The 20,000-nt window shown below is 45.6% G+C and overlaps 1 protein-coding gene across 3 annotated transcripts in view; it reads left to right on the forward strand.

Moving 5' to 3' along the window:
* Window positions 1-20,000, forward strand: part of LOC121534242 (protein sidekick-1-like) — a 107,600-nt gene that overhangs the window by 52,180 nt on the left and 35,420 nt on the right. For 2 of the 3 annotated variants that reach the window (XM_045216563.1, XM_045216564.1), the window contains 3 exons: window positions 2,546-2,644; window positions 15,667-15,861; window positions 18,295-18,496. In XM_045216563.1, the coding sequence (XP_045072498.1) occupies window positions 2,546-2,644; window positions 15,667-15,861; window positions 18,295-18,496 (496 nt within the window). Of the gene's footprint in view, window positions 1-2,545; window positions 2,645-15,320; window positions 15,407-15,666; window positions 15,862-18,294; window positions 18,497-20,000 lie in introns of those variants that run through there. The other variant, XM_045216565.1, reaches the window with a different exon arrangement.

The following is a 20,000-nucleotide window of genomic DNA, read 5'->3' on the forward strand; positions in this document are numbered from 1 at the left end:
ACACACACACAGGTAGTTGTGTGGAACAGTGTCTTTTATCAGAGACAGAAGCAGGGGGAAGTCCAGAGAAAGAGAGAAAATGACCTATTCCATCTTAGAGGACCAGTGTTCATTTACACTACTAGATGTTTCCATCTTAGAGGACCAGTGTTCATTTACACTACTAGATGTTTCCATCTTAGAGGGCCAGTGTTCATTTACACTACTAGATGTTTCCATCTTAAAGGACCAGTGTTCATTTACACTACTAGATGTTTCCATCTTAAAGGACCAGTGTTCATTTACACTACTAGATGTTTCCATCTATGGGACGGTTGAGCTAACGTGTGCTAATGTGATTAGTATGACTGCTGTAAGTAACAGCAAACTTTCCAGGACATAGACATGTCTTACATGGGCAGAAAGCTTACATTCTTGTTAATCTAACTGCACTGTCCAATTTACAGTAGCTATTACAGTGAAAAAAATACCATGCTATTGTTTGAGGAGAGTGCACAACAACAAACAACGTATCACGGCAACTGGTTTGATACATTCACCTCTGAAGGTAAATAATGTACTTACATTCAGTAATCTTGCTCTGATTTGTCATCCTAAGGGTCCCAGAGATCAAATGTAGCATAGTTTTGTTTGATAAAATCAATTTTTATATTCAAATGTAGGAACTGGGTTCTACAGTTTGAACCCCTGCTGTCTCTGGCTCCACACCCACCCCGCCCGGCCATCTAGATGTGTGGAAGTTAGTGTATAAGCTAATGATCCATCATGTATGACATTCCTGGGAGTGTGTAAACTTACATTTTGTATTACCATATCATTTTTGTACGTTCTCTATAGTTATGTACTTGAAAATGTATCAATTGACCAACTAGGCACATTCCGGCAGACTTGATACAAAATAGTCCAGTATTACAATGCTTCACTGGATCAATCTGAAACGTTTCACACACACTGCTCCCATCTAGTGGCCAAAATCTAAATTGCGCCTAAACTGCAATATTATATTGTGGCCTTTCTCTTTTACATTTTGTACATTTGAGTCATTCAGCAGACACTCTTATCCAGAGAGACTTACAGTTAGTGACTGCATACATTTTTCATACTCTTGCATTTCAAAGATGGTGGAGTAAAAAAATTAATAGAAAACGCATGTTGTTTTTGTTTGTTTTATCTTTTACCAGATCTAATGTGTTATATTCTCCTACATACATTTCACATTTCCACACAGACCTGCCTCTCCTGTCCTTGTCATCCTCCCAAATAATAGCTACTCCCCCACCCCCCCATGTTATATGACCTTTATATCTTACCCCCCATGTTATATGACCTTTATATCTTACCCCCCATGTTATATGACCTTTATATCTTACCCCCCATGTTATATGACCTTTATATCTAACCCCCCACGTTATATGACCTTTATATCTTACCCCCCATGTTATATGACCTTTATATCTAACCCCCCATGTTATATGACCTTTATATCTAACCCCCATGTTATATGACCTTTATATCTTACCCCCCCATGTTATATGACCTTTATATCTTACCCCCCATGTTATATGACCTTTATATCTAACCCCCCATGTTATATGACCTTTATATCTAACCCCCCCCACGTTATATGACCTTTATATCTTACCCCCCATGTTATATGACCTTTATATCTTACCCCCCCATGTTATATGACCTTTATATCTAACCCCCATGTTATATGACCTTTATATCTTACCCCCATGTTATATGACCTTTATATCTTACCCCCCATGTTATATGACCTTTATATCTAACCCCCCATGTTATATGACCTTTATATCTAACCCCCCATGTTATATGACCTTTATATCTTACCCCCCATGTTATATGACCTTTATATCTAACCCCCATGTTATATGACCTTTATATCTAACCCCCCATGTTATATGACCTTTATATCTAACCCCCCATGTTATATGACCTTTATATCTTTCATATTTTACTATTACATGAATGACATCATGATGTTTTGTGTTTTAATGATGTTGTGAGGCTTCAATGCCAAGGATAATAAAGATATTCTAATATCCCTCCCTCCCTCCCTCCCTCTCCTCCCTCCTCCCTCCCCTCCCCCCTCCCTCCTCCCTCCTCCCCTCCCTCCTCCCCCCTCCCCCTCCCTCCTCCCTCCCTCCTCCTCCCTCCCCCTCCCTCCCTCCCTCCCTCCCTCCTCCTCCCCCTCCCTCCCTCCCTCCTCCCTCCTCCTCCCTCTCCCTCCCTCCTCCCTCCTCCCTCCTCCTCCCCCTCCCTCCTCCCTCCCTCCTCCTCCTCCCTCCTCCCTCCTCCTCCCCCTCCCTCCTCCCTCCCTCCCTCCTCCTCCCTCCTCCCTCCCTCCCTCCTCCCTCCCTCCCTCCTCCCTCCTCCCTCCTCCCTCCCTCCTCCCTCCTCCCTCCTCCCTCCCTCCCCCTCCTCCTCCCCCCCTCCCTCCCTCCTCCCTCCCTCCCTCCTCCCCCTCCTCCCTCCTCCCTCCTCCCCCTCCCCTCCCTCCCTCCCTCCTCTCCTCTCTCCATAGTTCCAGGTCCTCCAGTGAGGCTGGTGTTTCCAGAGGTTAGTCTGACATCTGTCAGGGTGATGTGGCAGCCTCCTACTGACCCCAACGGGATTATCATGGGTGAGACACACATACACACACAAAGAACGTTCACACACAGTCTTAACACACACACCTCACACACACACACACACACACACACACACACACACACACTCACACACACACACACACACACACACACACACACACACACACACACACACACACACACACACACACACACACACACACACACACACCTCACACACCTGGTCCCACTGTAACATTGTAATCATATCCAGTAGAAGATGTATCCTGACGAGCCACACGCCGGGACAGAGGACCAATTAGGGTTCTTTGGTTGTCCTCATAGGAGAACCCTTTGAAGAACCCTTTGTGGTTCCAGGTAGAACCCTCTTGGGTTCCATGTTGAACCTTTTCCACAGAGGGTTCTACCTGGAACCACAAAAGGGTTGTACCTGGAACCAAAAAGGCTTGTCCTGTGGGGACAGCCGAAGAACCCTTTGGTAACCTTTTTTCTAAGTGTGTAGTTCAAGCACTCACGCTCTGCTCCAATGGCACCGTGTGTGTGTGTGTGTGTGTGTGTGTGTGTGTGTGTGAGTGTGTGTGAGTGTGTGTGTGTGTGTGTGTGTGTGTGTGTGTGTGTGTGTGTGTGTGTGTGTGTGTGATGTGTGTGTGTGTGTGTGTGTGTAGTGTGTGTGTGAGTGTGTGTATGTGAGTGTGTGTGTGAGTGTGTGTGTGAGTGTGTGTGTCTATCAGTCATAGGGAGCAGAGCTATTAAACTTGCTGATGCAAGACCTTCCACACACTCAGACAGAGTCTGGAAGTGTAAATGAAAGTGTTCTAATGGGAGAGGGGTTGGAGGATATATATAGCAAGGTGGGAGAGTGAGAAAAGAGGAGGATAGATACAGTGGGGAGAACAAGGATTTGATACACTGCCGATTTTGCAGGTTTTCCTACTTACAAAGCATGTAGAGGTCTGTCATTTTTATAATAGGTACACTTCAACTGTGAGAGACGGAATCTAAAACAAAAATCCAGAAAATCACATTGTATGATTTTTAAGTAATTCATTTGCATTTTATTGCATGACATAAGTATTTGATCACCTACCAACCAGTAAGAATTCCGGCTCTCACAGACTTGTTAGTTTTTCTTTAAGAAGCCCTCCTGTTCTCCACTCATTACCTGTATTAACTGTACCTGTTTGAACTCGTTACCTGTATAAAAGACACCTGTCCACACACTCAATCAAACAGACTCCAACCTCTCCACAATGGCCAAGACCAGAGAGCTGTGTAAGGACATCAGGGATAAAATTGTAGACCTGCACAAGGCTGGGATGGGCTACAGGACAATAGGCAAGCAGCTTGGTGAGAAGGCAACAACTGTTGGCGCAATTATTAGAAAATGGAAGAAGTTCAAGATGACGGTCAATCACCCTCGGTCTGGGGCTCCATGCAAGATCTCACCTCGTGGGGCATCAATGATCATGAGGAAGGTGAGGGATCAGCCCAGAACTACACGGCAGGACCTGGTCAATGACCTGAAGAGAGCTGGGACCACAGTCTCAAAGAAAACCATTAGTAACACACTACACCGTCATGGATTAAAATCCTGCAGCGCACGCAAGGTCCCCCTGCTCAAGCCAGCACATGTCCAGGCCCATCTGAAGTTTGCCAATGACCATCTGGATGATCCAGAGGAGGAATGGGAGAAGGTCATGTGGTCTGATGAGACAAAAATAGAGCTTTTTGGTCTAAACTCCACTCACCGTGTTTGGAGGAAGAAGACGGATGAGTACAACCCCAAGAACACTATCCCAACCGTGAAGCATGGAGGTGGAAACATCATTCTTTGGGGATGCTTTTCTGCAAAGGGGACAGGACGACTGCACCGTATTGAGGGGAGGATGGATGGGGCCATGTATCTCGAGATCTTGGCCAACAACCTCCTTCCCTCAGTAAAGGCATTGAAGATGGGTCGTGGCTGGGTCTTCCAGCATGACAACGACCCGAAACACACAGCCAGGGCAACTAAGGAGTGGCTCCGTAAGAAGCATCTCAAGGTCCTGGAGTGGCCTAGCTAGTCTCCAGACCTGAACCCAATAGAACATCTTTGGAGGGAGCTGAAAGTCCGTATTGCCCAGCGACAGCCCCGAAACTTGAAGGATCTGGAGAAGGTCTGTATGGAGGAGTGGGCCAAAATCCCTGCTGCAGTGTGTGCAAACCTGGTCAAGACCTACAGGAAACATATGATCTCTGTAATTGCAAACAAAGGTTTCTGTACCAAATATTAAGTTCTGCTTTTCTGATCTGTATCAAATAAGTATCATCAAAGTATTTAGTCAGCCACCAATTGTGCAAGTTCTCCCACTTAAAAAGATGAGAGAGGCCTGTAATTTTCATCATAGGTACACGTCAACTATGACAGACAAATAGAGAAAAAAAAATCCAGAAAATCACATTGTAGGATTTTTAATAAATTTATTTGCAAATTATGGTGGAAAATAAGTATTTGGTCACCTACAAACAAGCAGTATTTCTGGCTCTCACAGACCTGTAACTTCTTCTTTAAGAGGCTCCTCTGTCCTCCACTCGTTACCTGTATTAATGGCACCTGTTTGAACTTGTTATCAGTATAAAAGACACCTGTCCACAACCTCAAACAGTCACACTCCAAACTCCACTATGGCCAAGACCAAAGAGCTGTCAAAGGACACCAGAAACAAAATTGTAGACCTGCACCAGGCTGGGAAGACTGAATCTGCAATTGGTAAGCAGCTTGGTTTGAAGAAATCAACTGTGGGAGCAATTATTAGGAAATGGAAGACATACAAGACCACTGATAATCTCCCTCGATCTGGGGCTCCACGCAAGATCTCACCCCGTGGGGTCAAAATGATGACAAGAACGGTGAGCAAAAATCCCAGAACCACACGGGGGGACCTAGTGAATGACCTGCAGAGAGCTGGGACCAAAGTAACAAAGCTTACCATCAGTAACACACTACGCCGCCAGGGACTCAAATCCTGCAGTGCCAGACGTGTCCCCCTGCTTAAGCCAGTACATGTCCAGGCCCGTCTGAAGTTTGCTAGAGTGCATTTGGATGATCCAGAAGAGGATTGGGAGAATGTCATATGGTCAGATGAAACCAAAATATAACTTTTTGGTAAAAACTCAACTCGTCATGTTTGGAGGACAAAGAATGCTGAGTTGCATCCAAATAACACCATACCTACTGTGAAGCATGGGGGTGGAAACATCATGCTTTGGGGCTGTTTTTCTGCAACGGGACCAGGACGACTGATCCGTGTAAAGGAAAGAATGAATGGGGCCATGTATCGTGAGATTTTGAGTGAAAACCTCCTTCCATCAGCAAGGGCATTGAAGATGAAACGTGGCTGGGTCTTTCAGCATGACAATGATCCCAAACACACCGCCCGGGCAACGAAGGAGTGGCTTCGTAAGAAACATTTCAAGGTCCTGGAGTGGCCTAGCCAGTCTCCAGATCTCAACCCCATAGAAAATCTTTGGAGGGAGTTGAAAGTCTGTGTTGCCCAGCGACAGCCCCAAATCATCACTGCTCTAGAGGAGATCTGCGTGGAGGAATTGGCCAAAATACCAGCAACAGTGCGTGAAAACCTTGTGAAGACTTACAGAAAACGTTTGACCTGTGTCATTGCCAACAAAGGGTATATAACAAAGTATTGAGAAACTTTTGTTATTGACCAAATACTTATTTTCCACCATAATTTGCAAATAAATTCATTACAAATCCTACAATGTGATTTTCTGGATTTTTTTTCTCATTTTGTCTGTCATAGTTGACGTGTACCTATGATGAAAATTACAGGCCTCTCTCATCTTTTTAAGTGGGAGAACTTGCACAATTGGTGGCTGACTAAATACTTGTTTTCCCCACTGTATGTCATTCAATAAAATGCAAATTAATTACTTAAAAATCATACAATGTGATTTTCTGGATTTTTGTTTTAGATTCCGTCTGTCACAGTTGAAGTGTACCCAGTTGTTGTTTTTATCGCACTGCTTTGCTTTATCTTGGCCAGGTCGCAGTTGTAAATGAGAACTTGTTCTCAACTGGTTTACCTGGTTAAATAAAGGTGAAATAAAAATAAATAAAAATAAAGTATCAAATACTTGTTCTCCCCACTGTATAGAGCTGAATAGAGAGAGAGAGAGATCTAGAGAGAAGGCAGCAGACAGGGATTCTCAGAGGGGTGAGGTGGCAAGGACAGGTGTAGAGCTGAAGAGAGAGAGAGAGAGGAGGGGGGGGAGAGGTGGCAAGGACAGGTGTAGAGCTGAATAGAGAGAGAGAGAGGAGGGGGGGGAGAGGGGTGAGGTGGCAAGGACAGGTGTAGAGCTGAATAGAGAGAGAGAGAGGAGGGGGGGAGAGGTGGCAAGGACAGGTGTAGAGCTGAATAGAGAGAGAGAGAGGAGGGGGGGAGAGGTGGCAAGGACAGGTGTAGAGCTGAATAGAGAGAGAGAGAGGAGGGGGGGAGAGGTGGCAAGGACAGGTGTAGAGCTGAATAGAGAGAGAGAGGAGGGGGGAGGGGAGAGGTGGCAAGGACAGGTGTAGAGCTGAATAGAGAGAGAGAGGGGAGGGGGGGAGGGGGGTGAGGTGGCAAGGACAGGTGTAGAGCTGAATAGAGAGAGAGAGAGGAGGGGGGGTGAGGTGGCAAGGACAGGTGTAGAGCTGAATAGAGAGAGAGAGGGGAGGGGGGTGAGGTGGCAAGGACAGGTGTAGAGCTGAATAGAGAGAGAGAGGGGAGGGGGGAGAGGTGGCAAGGACAGGTGTAGAGCTGAATAGAGAGAGAGAGAGGGAGGGGGGGGAGAGGTGGCAAGGACAGGTGTAGAGCTGAATAGAGAGAGAGGGGAGGGGGGGAGAGGGGTGAGGTGGCAAGGACAGGTGTAGAGCTGAATAGAGAGAGAGAGAGGGGGAGGAGGGGGGAGAGGTGGCAAGGACAGGTGTAGAGCTGAATAGAGAGAGAGAGAGGGAGGGGGGAGAGGGGGTGAGGTGGCAAGGACAGGTGTAGAGCTGAATAGAGAGAGAGAGAGAGGGAGGGGAGGAGGTGGCAAGGACAGGTGTAGAGCTGAATGAGAGAGAGAGAGGAGGAGGGGGAGAGGGGTGAGGTGGCAAGGACAGGTGTAGAGCTGAATAGAGAGAGAGAGAGGAGGGGGGAGGGGGAGAGGTGGCAAAGACAGGTGTAGAGCTGAATAGAGAGAGAGAGAGGGGGGGAGGGGGAGAGGTGGCAAGGACAGGTGTAGAGCTGAATAGAGAGAGAGAGAGGAGGGGGGAGAGGTGGCAAGGACAGGTGTAGAGCTGAATAGAGAGAGAGAGAGGAGGGGGGAGGGGGGAGAGGTGGCAAGGACAGGTGTAGAGCTGAATAGAGAGAGAGAGAGGAGGGGGGGGGAGGTGGCAAGGACAGGTGTAGAGCTGAATAGAGAGAGAGAGAGGAGGGGGGGAGAGGTGGCAAGGACAGGTGTAGAGCTGAATAGAGAGAGAGAGAGGAGGGGGGAGAGGTGGCAAGGACAGGTGTAGAGCTGAATAGAGAGAGAGAGAGGAGGGGGGGGAGAGGTGAATAGTGTTGTTTTGTCCTCTGCGGGCAAGGACAGACAGACAGAGTGACACCTCCATTTGACAGAGGGCATCTGTCTTTCCTCGCCTCACAAGCAAAGCAAGGACAGAGAAGAGAGAGAGAGAGAGAGAGAGAGAGAGACAGAGTGAGGGGAGAGAGCGAGAGATCACAGCAAAATCACACTCCACTTGAACAGAGCTATGCTCAATCATGAGGCATCAATGCCAAAGGAACTGAATAATATTAAGAAATGCTATAGATGGAAGGAAAGCAGTGTGGAAATCTACCAAAACAACTATTAGGCAACAACTAATTCAATCCCTTCTAGACAATTTCCTGGACAAAATGTTTCACTGTAATAGTGAAGGTGTAAACTTGGCAGTAGAAAACCTAAACAGTATATTTGACCTCTCAGCTTCCCTATCAAATCTTAAAATGTCAAGCAGACAACCTAAGAAAAGTAACAACAATGACAAATGGTTCGATGAAGAATGCAAAAACCTAAGAAAGAATTTGAGAAACCTATCCAACCAAAAACATAGAGACCCAGAAAACCTGAGCCTACGCCTTCACTATGGTGAATCACTAAAACAATACAGAAATACACTACGGAAAAAGAAGGAACAGCATGTCAGAAATCAGCTCAATGTAATTGAAGAATCCATAGACTCTAACCACCTCTGGGAAAATTGGAAAACTCTAAACAAACAACAACACGAAGAGCTATCTATCCAAAACGGAGATGTATGGGTAAACCACTTCTCCAATCTTTTTGGCCCTATAACAAAGAGCAAACAGCAAAAAAATATATACATGATCAAATACAAATCTTAGAATCAACTGTTAAAGACTACCAGAACCCACTGGATTCTCCAATTACATTCAATGAACTACAGGACAAAATACAAACCCTCCAACCCAAAAAGGCCTGTGGTGCTGATGGTATCCTAAATGAAATGATAAAATATACAGACCACAAATTCCAATTGGCTATACTCAAACTCTTTATCATCATCCTTAGCTCTGGCTTCTTCCCCAATATTTGGAACCAAGGACTGATCACCCCAATCCACAAAAGTGGAGACAGATTTGACCCCAATAACTACCGTGGGATATGCGTCAACAGCAACCTTGGGAAAATCCTCTGCATTATCATTAACAGCAGACTTGTACATTTCCTTAGGAAAACAATGTACTGAGCAAATGTCAAATTGGCTTTTTACCAAATTACCGTAAGACAGACCACGTATTCACCCTGCACACCCTAGTTGACAAACAAACAAACCAAAACAAAGGCAAAGTCTTCTCATGCTTTGTTGATTTCAAAAAAGCTTTTGACTTAATTTGACATGAGGGTCTGCTATACAAATTGATGGAAAGTGGGGTTGGGGGAAAAACATACGATATTATAAAATCCATGTACACAAACAACAAGTGTGCGGTTAAAATTGGCCAAAAAACACACGCATTTCTTTCCACATGGCCGGGGGCGGTGAGACAGGGATGCAGCTTAAGCCCCACCCTATTCAACATATATATCAACGAATTGGCGAGGGCACTAGAACAGTCTGCAGCACCCGGCCTCACCCTACTTGAATCTGAAGTCAAATGTCTACTGTTTGCTGATGATCTGGTGCTTCTGTCCCCAACCAAGGAGGGCCTACAGCAGCACCTAGATCTTCTGCACAGATTCTGTCAGACCTGGGCCCTGACAGTAAATCTCAGTAAGACAAAAATAATGGTGTTCCAAAAAAGGTCCAGTTGCCAGGATCACAAATACAAATTCCATCTAGACACAGTTGCCCTAGAGCACACAAAAAACTATACATACCTCGGCCTAAACATCAGCGCCACAGGTAACTTCCAGAAAGCTGTGAACGATCTGAGAGACAAGGCAAGAAGGGCCTTCTATGCCATCAAAAGGAACATAAAATTCTACATACCAATTAGGATCTGGCAAAAAATACAAGAATCGGTTAGAGAACCCATTGCCCTTTGTGGTTGTGAGGTCTGGGGTCCGCTCACCAACCAATAATTCACAAAATGGGACAAACACCAAATTGAGGCTCTGCATGCAGAATTCTGCAAAAATATCTTCCATGTACAATGTAAAACACCAAATAATGCATGCAAAGCAGAATTAGGCAGATACCCGCTAATTATCAAAATCCAGAAAAGAGCCTTTCAATTCTACAACCACCTAAAAGGAAGCAATTCCCAAACCTGCCATAACAAAGCCATCACGTACAGAGAGATGAACCTGGAGAAGAGTCCCCTAAGCAAGCTTGTCCTGGGACTCTGTTCACAAACACAAACAGACCCCACAGAGCCCCAGGACAACAACATAATTAGACCCAACCAAATCATGAGAAAACAAATTAGAAACACATACTTCCCTCAGATTACACAGACCCACAAAGAATTTGAAAACAAATCCAATTTTGATATGGGTGAAATACCACAGTGTGCAATCACAGCAGCAAGATTTGTGACCTGTTGCCACAAGAAAAGGGCAACCAGTGAAGAACAAACACCATTGTAAAGACAACCCATATTTATGTTTATTTATTTTCCCTTTTGTACTATTTGCACATCATTACAACACTGTATATAGAAATAATATGACATTTGAAAAGTCTTTATTCCTTTGGAACTTTTGTGAGTGTAATGTTTACTGTTCATTTTTTATTGTTTATTTCACTTTTGTTTATCATCTATATTTCACTTGCTTTGGCAATGTAAACATATGTTTCCCATGCCAATAAAGCCCCTTAAATTGAATTGAAATTGAATTGAAAGAGAGAGGGGGGTTACAGTTGGTAGAGCATGGCGCTTGCAACGGCAGGGTTGTGGGTTCGATTTCCACGGGGGGCCAGTATGAAAAAAAAAAGAAGAAAAAAAAAAATGTATGCACTCACTAACTGTAAGTCGCTCTGGATAAGAGTGTCTGCTAAATGACTAAAATGTAAAATGTACAACAAATGGAAAGAGGTGAGAGAAATGGTAGAGCAAGAAAGAGGAGGAGTCTAATTAATACTAATTAATACTAGTTAATACTAGTTAATACTTCCAGTGCCTTCAGAGAGTATTCACACCCCTTGACTTTTTCCATGTTTTGATGTGTTACAGGCTGAATTTAAAATGGATCCAGTTGAGATGTTGTGTCACTGGCCTACACACAATACCCCATATTGTCAAAGTGGAATTATGTTTTTAGAAATGTTTACAAATTCATAAATATTAAAAGTTGTAATGTCTTGAGTCAATAAGTATTCAACCCATTTGTTATGACAAGCCTAAATAAGGTCAGGAGTAAAAATGTGCTTAACAAGTCACATAATGAGTTGCATGGAGTCACTCTGTCTGCAATAATAGTGTTTAACATGATTTTTGAATGAATACCTCATCTCTGTACCCCACACATACAATTATCATAAGGTCCCTCAGTCCAGCAGTGAATTTCAAACACAGATTCAACCACAAAGGCCAAGGATGTTTTCCAATGCCTCGCAAAGAAGGGCACCTGTTGGTAGATGGGTAAAAAAAAAAAAGCAGACATTGAATATCCCTTAGAGCACGGTGAAGTTATTAATTTCACTCTGGATGCTGTATCAATACACCCAGTCACTACAAAGATACAGGCGTCCTTCTAACTCAGTTACCGGAGAGGAAGGAAACCGCTCAGGGATTTCACCATGAGGCGAATGCTGACTTTTAAACAGTTACAGAGTTTAATGGCTGTGATAGGAGAAAACTGAGGATGGATCAACAACATTGTAGTTACTCCACAATACTAACCTAAATAACAGAGTGAAAAGAAGGAAGCCTGTACAGAAGACAAATATTACAAAACATGCATCATATTTGCAATAAGGCATGAAAGTAAAAACTGCAAAGAAATTAACTTTATGTCCTGAATACAAAGTATTAAGTTTGGGGCAAATCCATCACAACACATCACTCAGTACCACTCTTCATATTTTCAAGCATGGTGGTGGCTGGATCATGTTATGGGTATGCTTGTCATCAGCAAGAACTTGGGAGTTTTTCAGGATAAAAAGAAATGGAATAGAGCCAAGCACAGGCAAAATCCTAGAGGAAAACCTGGTTCAGTCTGCTTTCCAACAGACACTGGGAGACAAATTCACCTTTCAGCAGGACAGTAACCAAAAACACAAGGCAAAATCTACACAAGATGACATTGAATGTTCCTGAGTGGCCTAGTTACAGTTTCGACTTAATACTTTCTGAAGGCACTGTATGTATTAACTAAAGTAGGATAACACACACACACACAGTGTGATATAGAGGTGTTATTTCTTTAGATGGAGATTATTCTATAATCTCTATGTGATGAGATTATCACCATGACAACAGGATGATAGATTACCGGTTTGAACAGATTAAGATAATCTCTACTGGTGTTATTAATAATGTCTACCGCCATCAACCTCACACACACACACACACACACACACACACACACACACACACACACACACACACACACACACACACACACACACACACACATCCACACACACACACACACAACACAACACACACACACACACACACACACATACACACACACACACACACACACACACACACACACACACACACACACACACACACACACACACACACACACACACACACACACACACACACTCTGGGTGTTTTATCATGATCCTCATGTGGTCTTTGTGAGTGACCACTGGGGTGTAGGAGGCACGGTCAGGGATCAGTGAGGGCGGAAGGCAGGCAGAGAGGTGTGTGTGTGTCTGTAATTACATGGCCTGCTGGGCGCGGTGCCACAAACCATACCGCTCAGAAACACACCATGGGTCACTGCCAAAGGGAGGGGGGGTGTATAAGATACGTATGTATAAGATGTGTGTGAGGTGTGTGGGTACTGAATACAGAATAATGTTGCCTTAGTCCTGAAGCTTTGGCTTTAGCTCAGCGGGCTAACACATTCTTGGCTTTAGTTCAGCGGACTAACACAGCCTTGGCTTTAGCTCAGCGGGCTAACACAGCCTTGGCTTTAGTTCAGCGGACTAACACATTCTTGGCTTTAGCTCAGTGGGCTAACACAGCCTTGGCTTTGGCTGAGCAGGCTAACACAGCCTTGGCTTTAGCTCTGCGGGCTATCACAGTCTTGGCTTTAGCTCAGTGGGCTAACACAGCCTTGGCTTTAGCTCTGCGGGCTATCACAGTCTTGGCTTTATCACAGTCTTGAGGTTAGGTTATGGGATTCTCTGCTGCTTTTTTGTCAGATGCTTTTGAACTGTAGCCACGGCTACGCTAGACTATGAGGCTTTTGAACTGTAGCCACGGCTACGCTAGACTATGAGGCTTTTGAACTGTAGCCACGGCTACGCTAGACTATGAGGCTTTTGAACTGTAGCCACGGCTACGCTAGACTATGAGGCTTTTGAACTGTAGCCACGGCTACGCTAGACTATGAGGCTTTTGAACTGTAGCCACGGCTACGCTAGACTATGAGGCTTTTGAACTGTAGCCACGGCTACGCTAGACTATGAGGCTTTTGAACTGTAGCCACGGCTACGCTAGACTATGAGGCTTTTGAACTGTAGCCACGGCTACGCTAGACTATGAGGCTGTTGAACTGTAGCCACGGCTACGCTAGACTATGAGGCTTTTGAGAGAGAGAGAGACACACAGAGAGAGAGTTTGTTGAATAGCACTCAGACAGAGTAATAGAAGTAGGATTGTTACCACCGTTCTGTTTTGGGCCTGCAGCTCTCTGTCTCTCTCTCTCTCTCTCTCTCTCTCTCTCTCTCTCTCTCTCTCTCTCTCTCCCTCTCTCTCACACTCTCTGTCTCTGTCTCTGTCTCTCTCTCTCTCTCTCTCTCTCTCTCTGTCTCTGTCTCTGTCTCTGTCTCTGTCTCTCTCTCTCTCTCTCTCTCTCTCTCTCTCTCTCTCTCTCTCTCTCTCTCTCTCTCTCTCTCTCTCTCTGTCTCTCTCTCTGTCTCTGTCTCTGTCTCTGTCTCTGTCTCTGTCTCTGTCTCTGTCTCTGTCTCTCTCTCTGTCTCTCTGTCTCTCTGTCTCTCTCTCTCTCTGTCTTCTCTCTCTCTCTCTCTCTCTCTCTCTCTCTCTCTCTCTCTCTCTCAATTCAATTTCAATTTAAGGGCTTTATTGGCATGGGAAACGTATGTTAACATTGCCAAAGCAAGTGAAGTAGATAGTAAACAAAAGTGAAATAAACAATAAATATTAACAGGAAATATTACACTCAGAAGATCCAAAAGAATAAAGACATTTCAAATGTCATATTGTGTGTATATACAGTGTTGTAACAATGTGCAAATAGGAAACAAGTACAAATGGGAAAATAAATAAACATAAATATGGGTTGTATTTACAATTGTGTTTGTTCTTCACTGGTTGCCCTTTTCTTGTGGCAACAGGTCACAAATCTTGCAGCTGTGATGGCACACTGTGGTTTTTCACCCAGTAGATAAGGGAGTTTATCAAAATTGGGTTTGTTTTCTAATTCTTTGTGGATCTCTGTAATCTGAGGGAAATATGTGTCTCTAATATGGTCATACATTTGGCAGGAGGTTAGGAAATGCAGCTCAGTTTCCACCTGATTTGGTGGGCAGTGTGCACATAGCCTGTCTTCTCTTGAGAGCCAGGTCTGCCTACGGCAAGGCTTTGCTCACTGAGTCTGTATATAGTCAAAGCTTTCCTTAAGTTTGGGTCAGTCACAGTGGTCAGGTATTCTGCCACTGTGTACTCTCTGTTTAGGGCCAAATAGCATCTAGTTTGCTCAGTTTTTTAGTTTGTTCTTTCCAATGTGTCAAGTAATTCTCTTTTTGTTTTCTCATGATTTGGTTGGGTCTAATTGTGTTGTTGTTGTTGTTGTTGTTGTCCTGGGGCTCTGTGGGGTCTGTTTGTGTTTGTGAACAGAGCCCCAGGACCAGCTTACTTAGGGGACTCTTCTCCAAGTTCATCTCTCTGTAGGTGATAGCTTTGTTATGGAAGGTTTGGGAATCGCTTCCTTTTAAGTGGTTATAGAATTTAACGGCTCTTTTCTGGATTTTGATCATTAGCGGGTATCGGCCTAATTCCGCTCTGCATGCATTATTTGGTGTTTTTCGTTGTACACAGAGGATATTTTTGCAGAATTCTGTGTCTCTCTCTCTCTCTTTCTCTCCATAAATCTCCCTCAGAAAGACTGTCAATGAGGTATGTATGTGTGTGTGTGTGCTGATCTTGTTGAAAGCCTGTTTCCTGGGCTCTAGGATCTAAAGTAGGCCACTAGAACAACCCCCCCAAAACCCACAAATCCCCTCACCAGAACACCAGGATTCTACATAAAGTAACTCTCTCTTTCTGTCTCTCTCCCTCTTTTTCTCTTTCCCTCCTCCTCTCTTCCCTTCTCCCACCTCCCCTCTCTCGCCTCTCCCCTCTCCTCCCCTCCTCCCTCCCTCGTCCCCCTCTCCCAGGTTATCAGATAGCGTACCGTCTGGATGCTGGCGACCCCATGCGGTTCACTATGGTGGAGGTTGGGTCGACCGCGCGTCAGTTTACAGTCAGTGGTTTGACCGGAGACCAGGCCTATGTGTTCAAGTTGACCGCTAGGACCGCTCAGGGATGGGGCAGAGCTGAGGAGGCCGTAGTTATCACCACCGAACGCAGAGGTAAGAGACACACACACCACAGGCACACACACACCACAGGCACACACACACCACAGTACACAGACACTTACAGTCATGTGTGCATACATTTTTCGTACGGGTGATACCGGGAATCCAACCCTTGGTGTTGAGCAGGGCTTTAATAATTCCATAAAGAGATCTCTAGTCTGTTAGAACAGATCATCACTGGAGAGGGAGAGAGGGAGGGAGGGGGAGGGAGAGAGGGGGAGAGGGGGGGAGGGAGGGAGGGTGGGAGAGAGAGAGAGAGGGGGGGAGAGGGAGGGCGGGAGAGAGAGGGAGGGAGGGGGAGGGAGAGAGGAAGGGAGGCATGGGAGGGAGGGAGGGAGAAGGAGAGAGAGAGGGGGAGAGAGGAAGGGAGGCATGGGAGGGAGGGAGGGAGGGAGGGAGAGAGGAAGGGAGGCATGGGAGGGAGGGAGGGAGAAGGAGAGAGAGAGGGGGGGAGAGGGAGGGCGGGAGAGAGAGAGAGAGGGGGAGGAAAAAGAAGAGAGTGTTTCTGAACAGATTAATGAAGTTTAGAGAGAATCAATGAGGATTTTATTACCAGTCAGATCGATAACGATCTGAAATTAAACAATTACGCTGCTGTCCCCCCTGTGTGTGTGTGTCCACTTTTATCTGTGCCAATGGAGACGTGTGATTTGCTGAGCGACCACAGTGAACCATTTAACAGTACCTAATTGAATATCACACATCTCTCTCTCTCTCTCTCTCTCTCTCTCTCTCTCTCTCTCTCTCTCTCTCTCTTTTTTTCTCTCTCTCTTTCTCCATCTCTCTCTCTCTCTCTCTCTCTCTCTCTCTCTCTCTCTCTCTCTCTAGAATTAGAAGTTCATCCACATGTGTACACAACGCTTTGGCATGAGTCTCTTGTGAACACCAGGCCAATATGAATGTATACTGATCAAAAATATAAACGCAACATGCAACAATTTCTACGATTTTACTGAGTTACAGTTCAAATAAGGAAATCAGTAAATTAAAATAAATGCATTAGGTCCTAATATATAGATTTCACATGAGTGGGAATACAGATATGCATCTGTTGGTCAGAGATTCCTTAAAATAAAGTAGGGGGGCGTGGATCAGAAAACCAGTCAGTATCTGGTGGGACCATTTGCCTCATGCAGCGCGACACATCTCCTCTGCATAGTTGATCAGGCTGTTGATTTTGGCCTGTGGTATGGTGTCCCACTCCTCTTCAATGGCTGTGCGAAGTTACTGGATATTGTTGAGCATCCCAAACATGCTAAATCGGTGACATGTCTGGTGAATATGCAGGCCATGGAAGAACTGGGACATTTTCAGCTTCCAGGAATTGTGTCCAGATCCTTGCGACATGGGGCCGTGCATTATCATGCTGAAACATGAGGTGATGACGGCGGATGAATGGCACGACAATGGGCCTCAGGATCTCGTCACGGTATCTCTGTGCATTCAATTTGCCATCGATTAAATGCAAATGTGTTTGTTGTCCGTAGCTTATGCCTGCCCATACCATAACCCCACCGCCACCATGGGGCACTCTGTTCACAACGTTGACATCAGCAAACTGCTCGCCCACACAACGCCATACACGTGGTCTGCGGTTGTGAGGCCGTTTGGACGTGCTGCCAAGTTCTCTAAAAATGAAGTTGGAGGCGGCTTATGGTAGAGAAATTAACATTCAATTCTCTGGCAACAGCTCTGGTGGACATTCCTGCAGTCAGCATGCCAATTGCACGCTCCCTCAAAACTTGAGACCATCTGTTGCGTGTGGCAGAGCGTTAATAAAACCTCCCAGGAAAACGTTCAAAGAATCAAAGTAAAACATTCTCAGAACCTCCCTGTAACCTAAAAATAAACTTTCCCAGAACAGGCAAAGTGTTCACTTCTGTTCCCAGAACGTTTAAGAAAATGTCACTTTTACCGGTCAGGAAACGTATGGCTTTGTTCCCACAACCAATGTGAAACCAAAAAACGTGCATTCCCACAACTTCCAAGGAACCGGATGTGCTAGCTGGGGAGACACACTGATATGGTAACACACAAACACACACAACAGTGGTTAGAGTGGTGTGACTCAAAGCTGTTCTATGATACTACCAGCTGAAGGATTTACACATAAACTCACTATGTAATAACTCTCTCTGTCTCTCAATTCAATTCAATAGACTTTATTTACATGGTCTTTCTCTCCCTCTCTCTTTCTCTTTCTCTCTCTCTTTCTCTCTCTCTCTCAATTCAATTTCAATTCAATTTCAATTTCAATTTAAGGGCTTTATTGGCATGGGAAACGTGTGTTAACATTGCCAAAGCAAGTGAAGTAGATAGTAAACAAAAGTGAAATAAACAATAAATATTAACAGTAAACATCTCTCTCTCTCTCTCTCTCTCTCTCTCTCTCTCTCTCTCTACCTCTCTCTCCCCCCCTTCCAGAGCGACCCTCCCCCCCCAGGAAGTTGTCCGTCCCCCAGGGGGAGGTCCAGTCTCGTAGGCTCCGCCTCCACTGGGTTGCTGGGATGACAGGCTCCTCCCCCCTGCGGTACTACATCCTGCAGACCAGAGAGCTCCCGACCGGAGACTGGACCACTCACTCTGCTGATATACCACACAATGATACAGCCTGGACCGTAGAGAGGTAACCATGACCACCACAACACAACTACTACCAGGGTTCTAAATTAACATGTTTTCATTGGTAGCACTGGTGCTCCTAACTTAGGTGCACAACATAAAGTCTAGGAGCACAGTTGAAAAATATATGGCAAATAGAAATCAAAACTGGATTGGTGTTCAGAGATAGATGGGAGGGGTTGAGGGGTCGCTGAGGGATTGGACTAAAAACAAACAAAGGATAACTATTGTAAAATATATACTGTGTCCGTAAAATGTATATAATATGTATAAGCTGGAAGTAGAAGCCTAAGTGTTGTTGTACATTAGTTTACTCCAATTAGGGGAGGGATGGTAGGGTTAGCGGAAAATTATCAAAGGAAAATATATTTAAAAAATATCTATATATATTTTTTTAATATATTGGGGATTGGAAATGATGCAGACTATTACATTGATGGAAGCCACAATCTATATGCAATATTAAAGCTGATCTACCCCCTAAAAACAAAATAAAAAATAAAAGTCTAGGAGCACCAGAAGAAGATATATATTTTTGACATTGATTGAGAGTCTCAGTCGGTGAAAGTCTCAAGGTGAAAACAGACATTATAAATATGGCTCCCAATCAGAGACAACGAGCCAAACAGCTGACACTCGTTACCTCTGATTGGGAGTCACTCATCCAAACAAAGAAATACAACCACATAGAACAACCCAACCAAACAGAACACAACGAAACGAACACACCCTGGCTCAACATACAAAGTCCCGGAGCCAGAGCGTGACAGTACCCCCCCCTAAAGGCGCGGACTGTGACCGCGCCTCAATAAGGGCTAAACAAGGGAGGGCTGGGTGGGCATACCTCCTCGGCGGTGGTTCTGGCTCCGGCCCTGATCCCCACCTCCTCTCCAACCCCCCAAAGTACCCCTGGTCCTGTCTAGCCCCGCTGGTCGGAGCCGGACTGACGACACGCGCCCCTGGCTTGGTGCGTGGAACAGGAACGGGCCTCACCGGACTGACGACTCCATTCCCTGGTTTGGTGCGAGTAGCAGGAACGAGCTGGACCAGGCTGACGACTCGCATCCCTGGTTTGGTGCGAGTAGCAGGAACGGGCTGGACCAGGCTGACGCCTCGCACCCCTGGCTTGGTGCGAGTAGCAGGAACGGGTTGGACCAGGCTGGCGACTCGCACCCCTGGTTTGGTGCGAGTGGCAGGAACAGGCCGGGTCGGGCTGGCGACGCACACCGTAGGCTTTGTGCGTGGAGCAGGGACAGGCCTGGCTGGGCTGGCGACGCACACCGTAGGCTTTGTGCGTGGAGCAGGAACAGGCCGGGCTGGGCTGTCGACGCACACCACTGACTTGGTGGGAATGGCAGGAACCGGCCGGGCTGGGCTGACGACGTGCACCACTGACTTGGTGGGAATGGCAGGAACAGGCCGGGCTGGGCTGACGACGCGCACCACTGACTTGGTGGGAATGGCAGGAACAGGCCGGGCCGGGCTGTCGACGCACACCACAGACTTGG

The sequence above is a fragment of the Coregonus clupeaformis genome, unplaced genomic scaffold (genome assembly GCF_020615455.1).
Source record: "Coregonus clupeaformis isolate EN_2021a unplaced genomic scaffold, ASM2061545v1 scaf0740, whole genome shotgun sequence".
In the NCBI taxonomy this organism is placed as follows: Eukaryota; Metazoa; Chordata; class Actinopteri; order Salmoniformes; family Salmonidae; genus Coregonus; species Coregonus clupeaformis.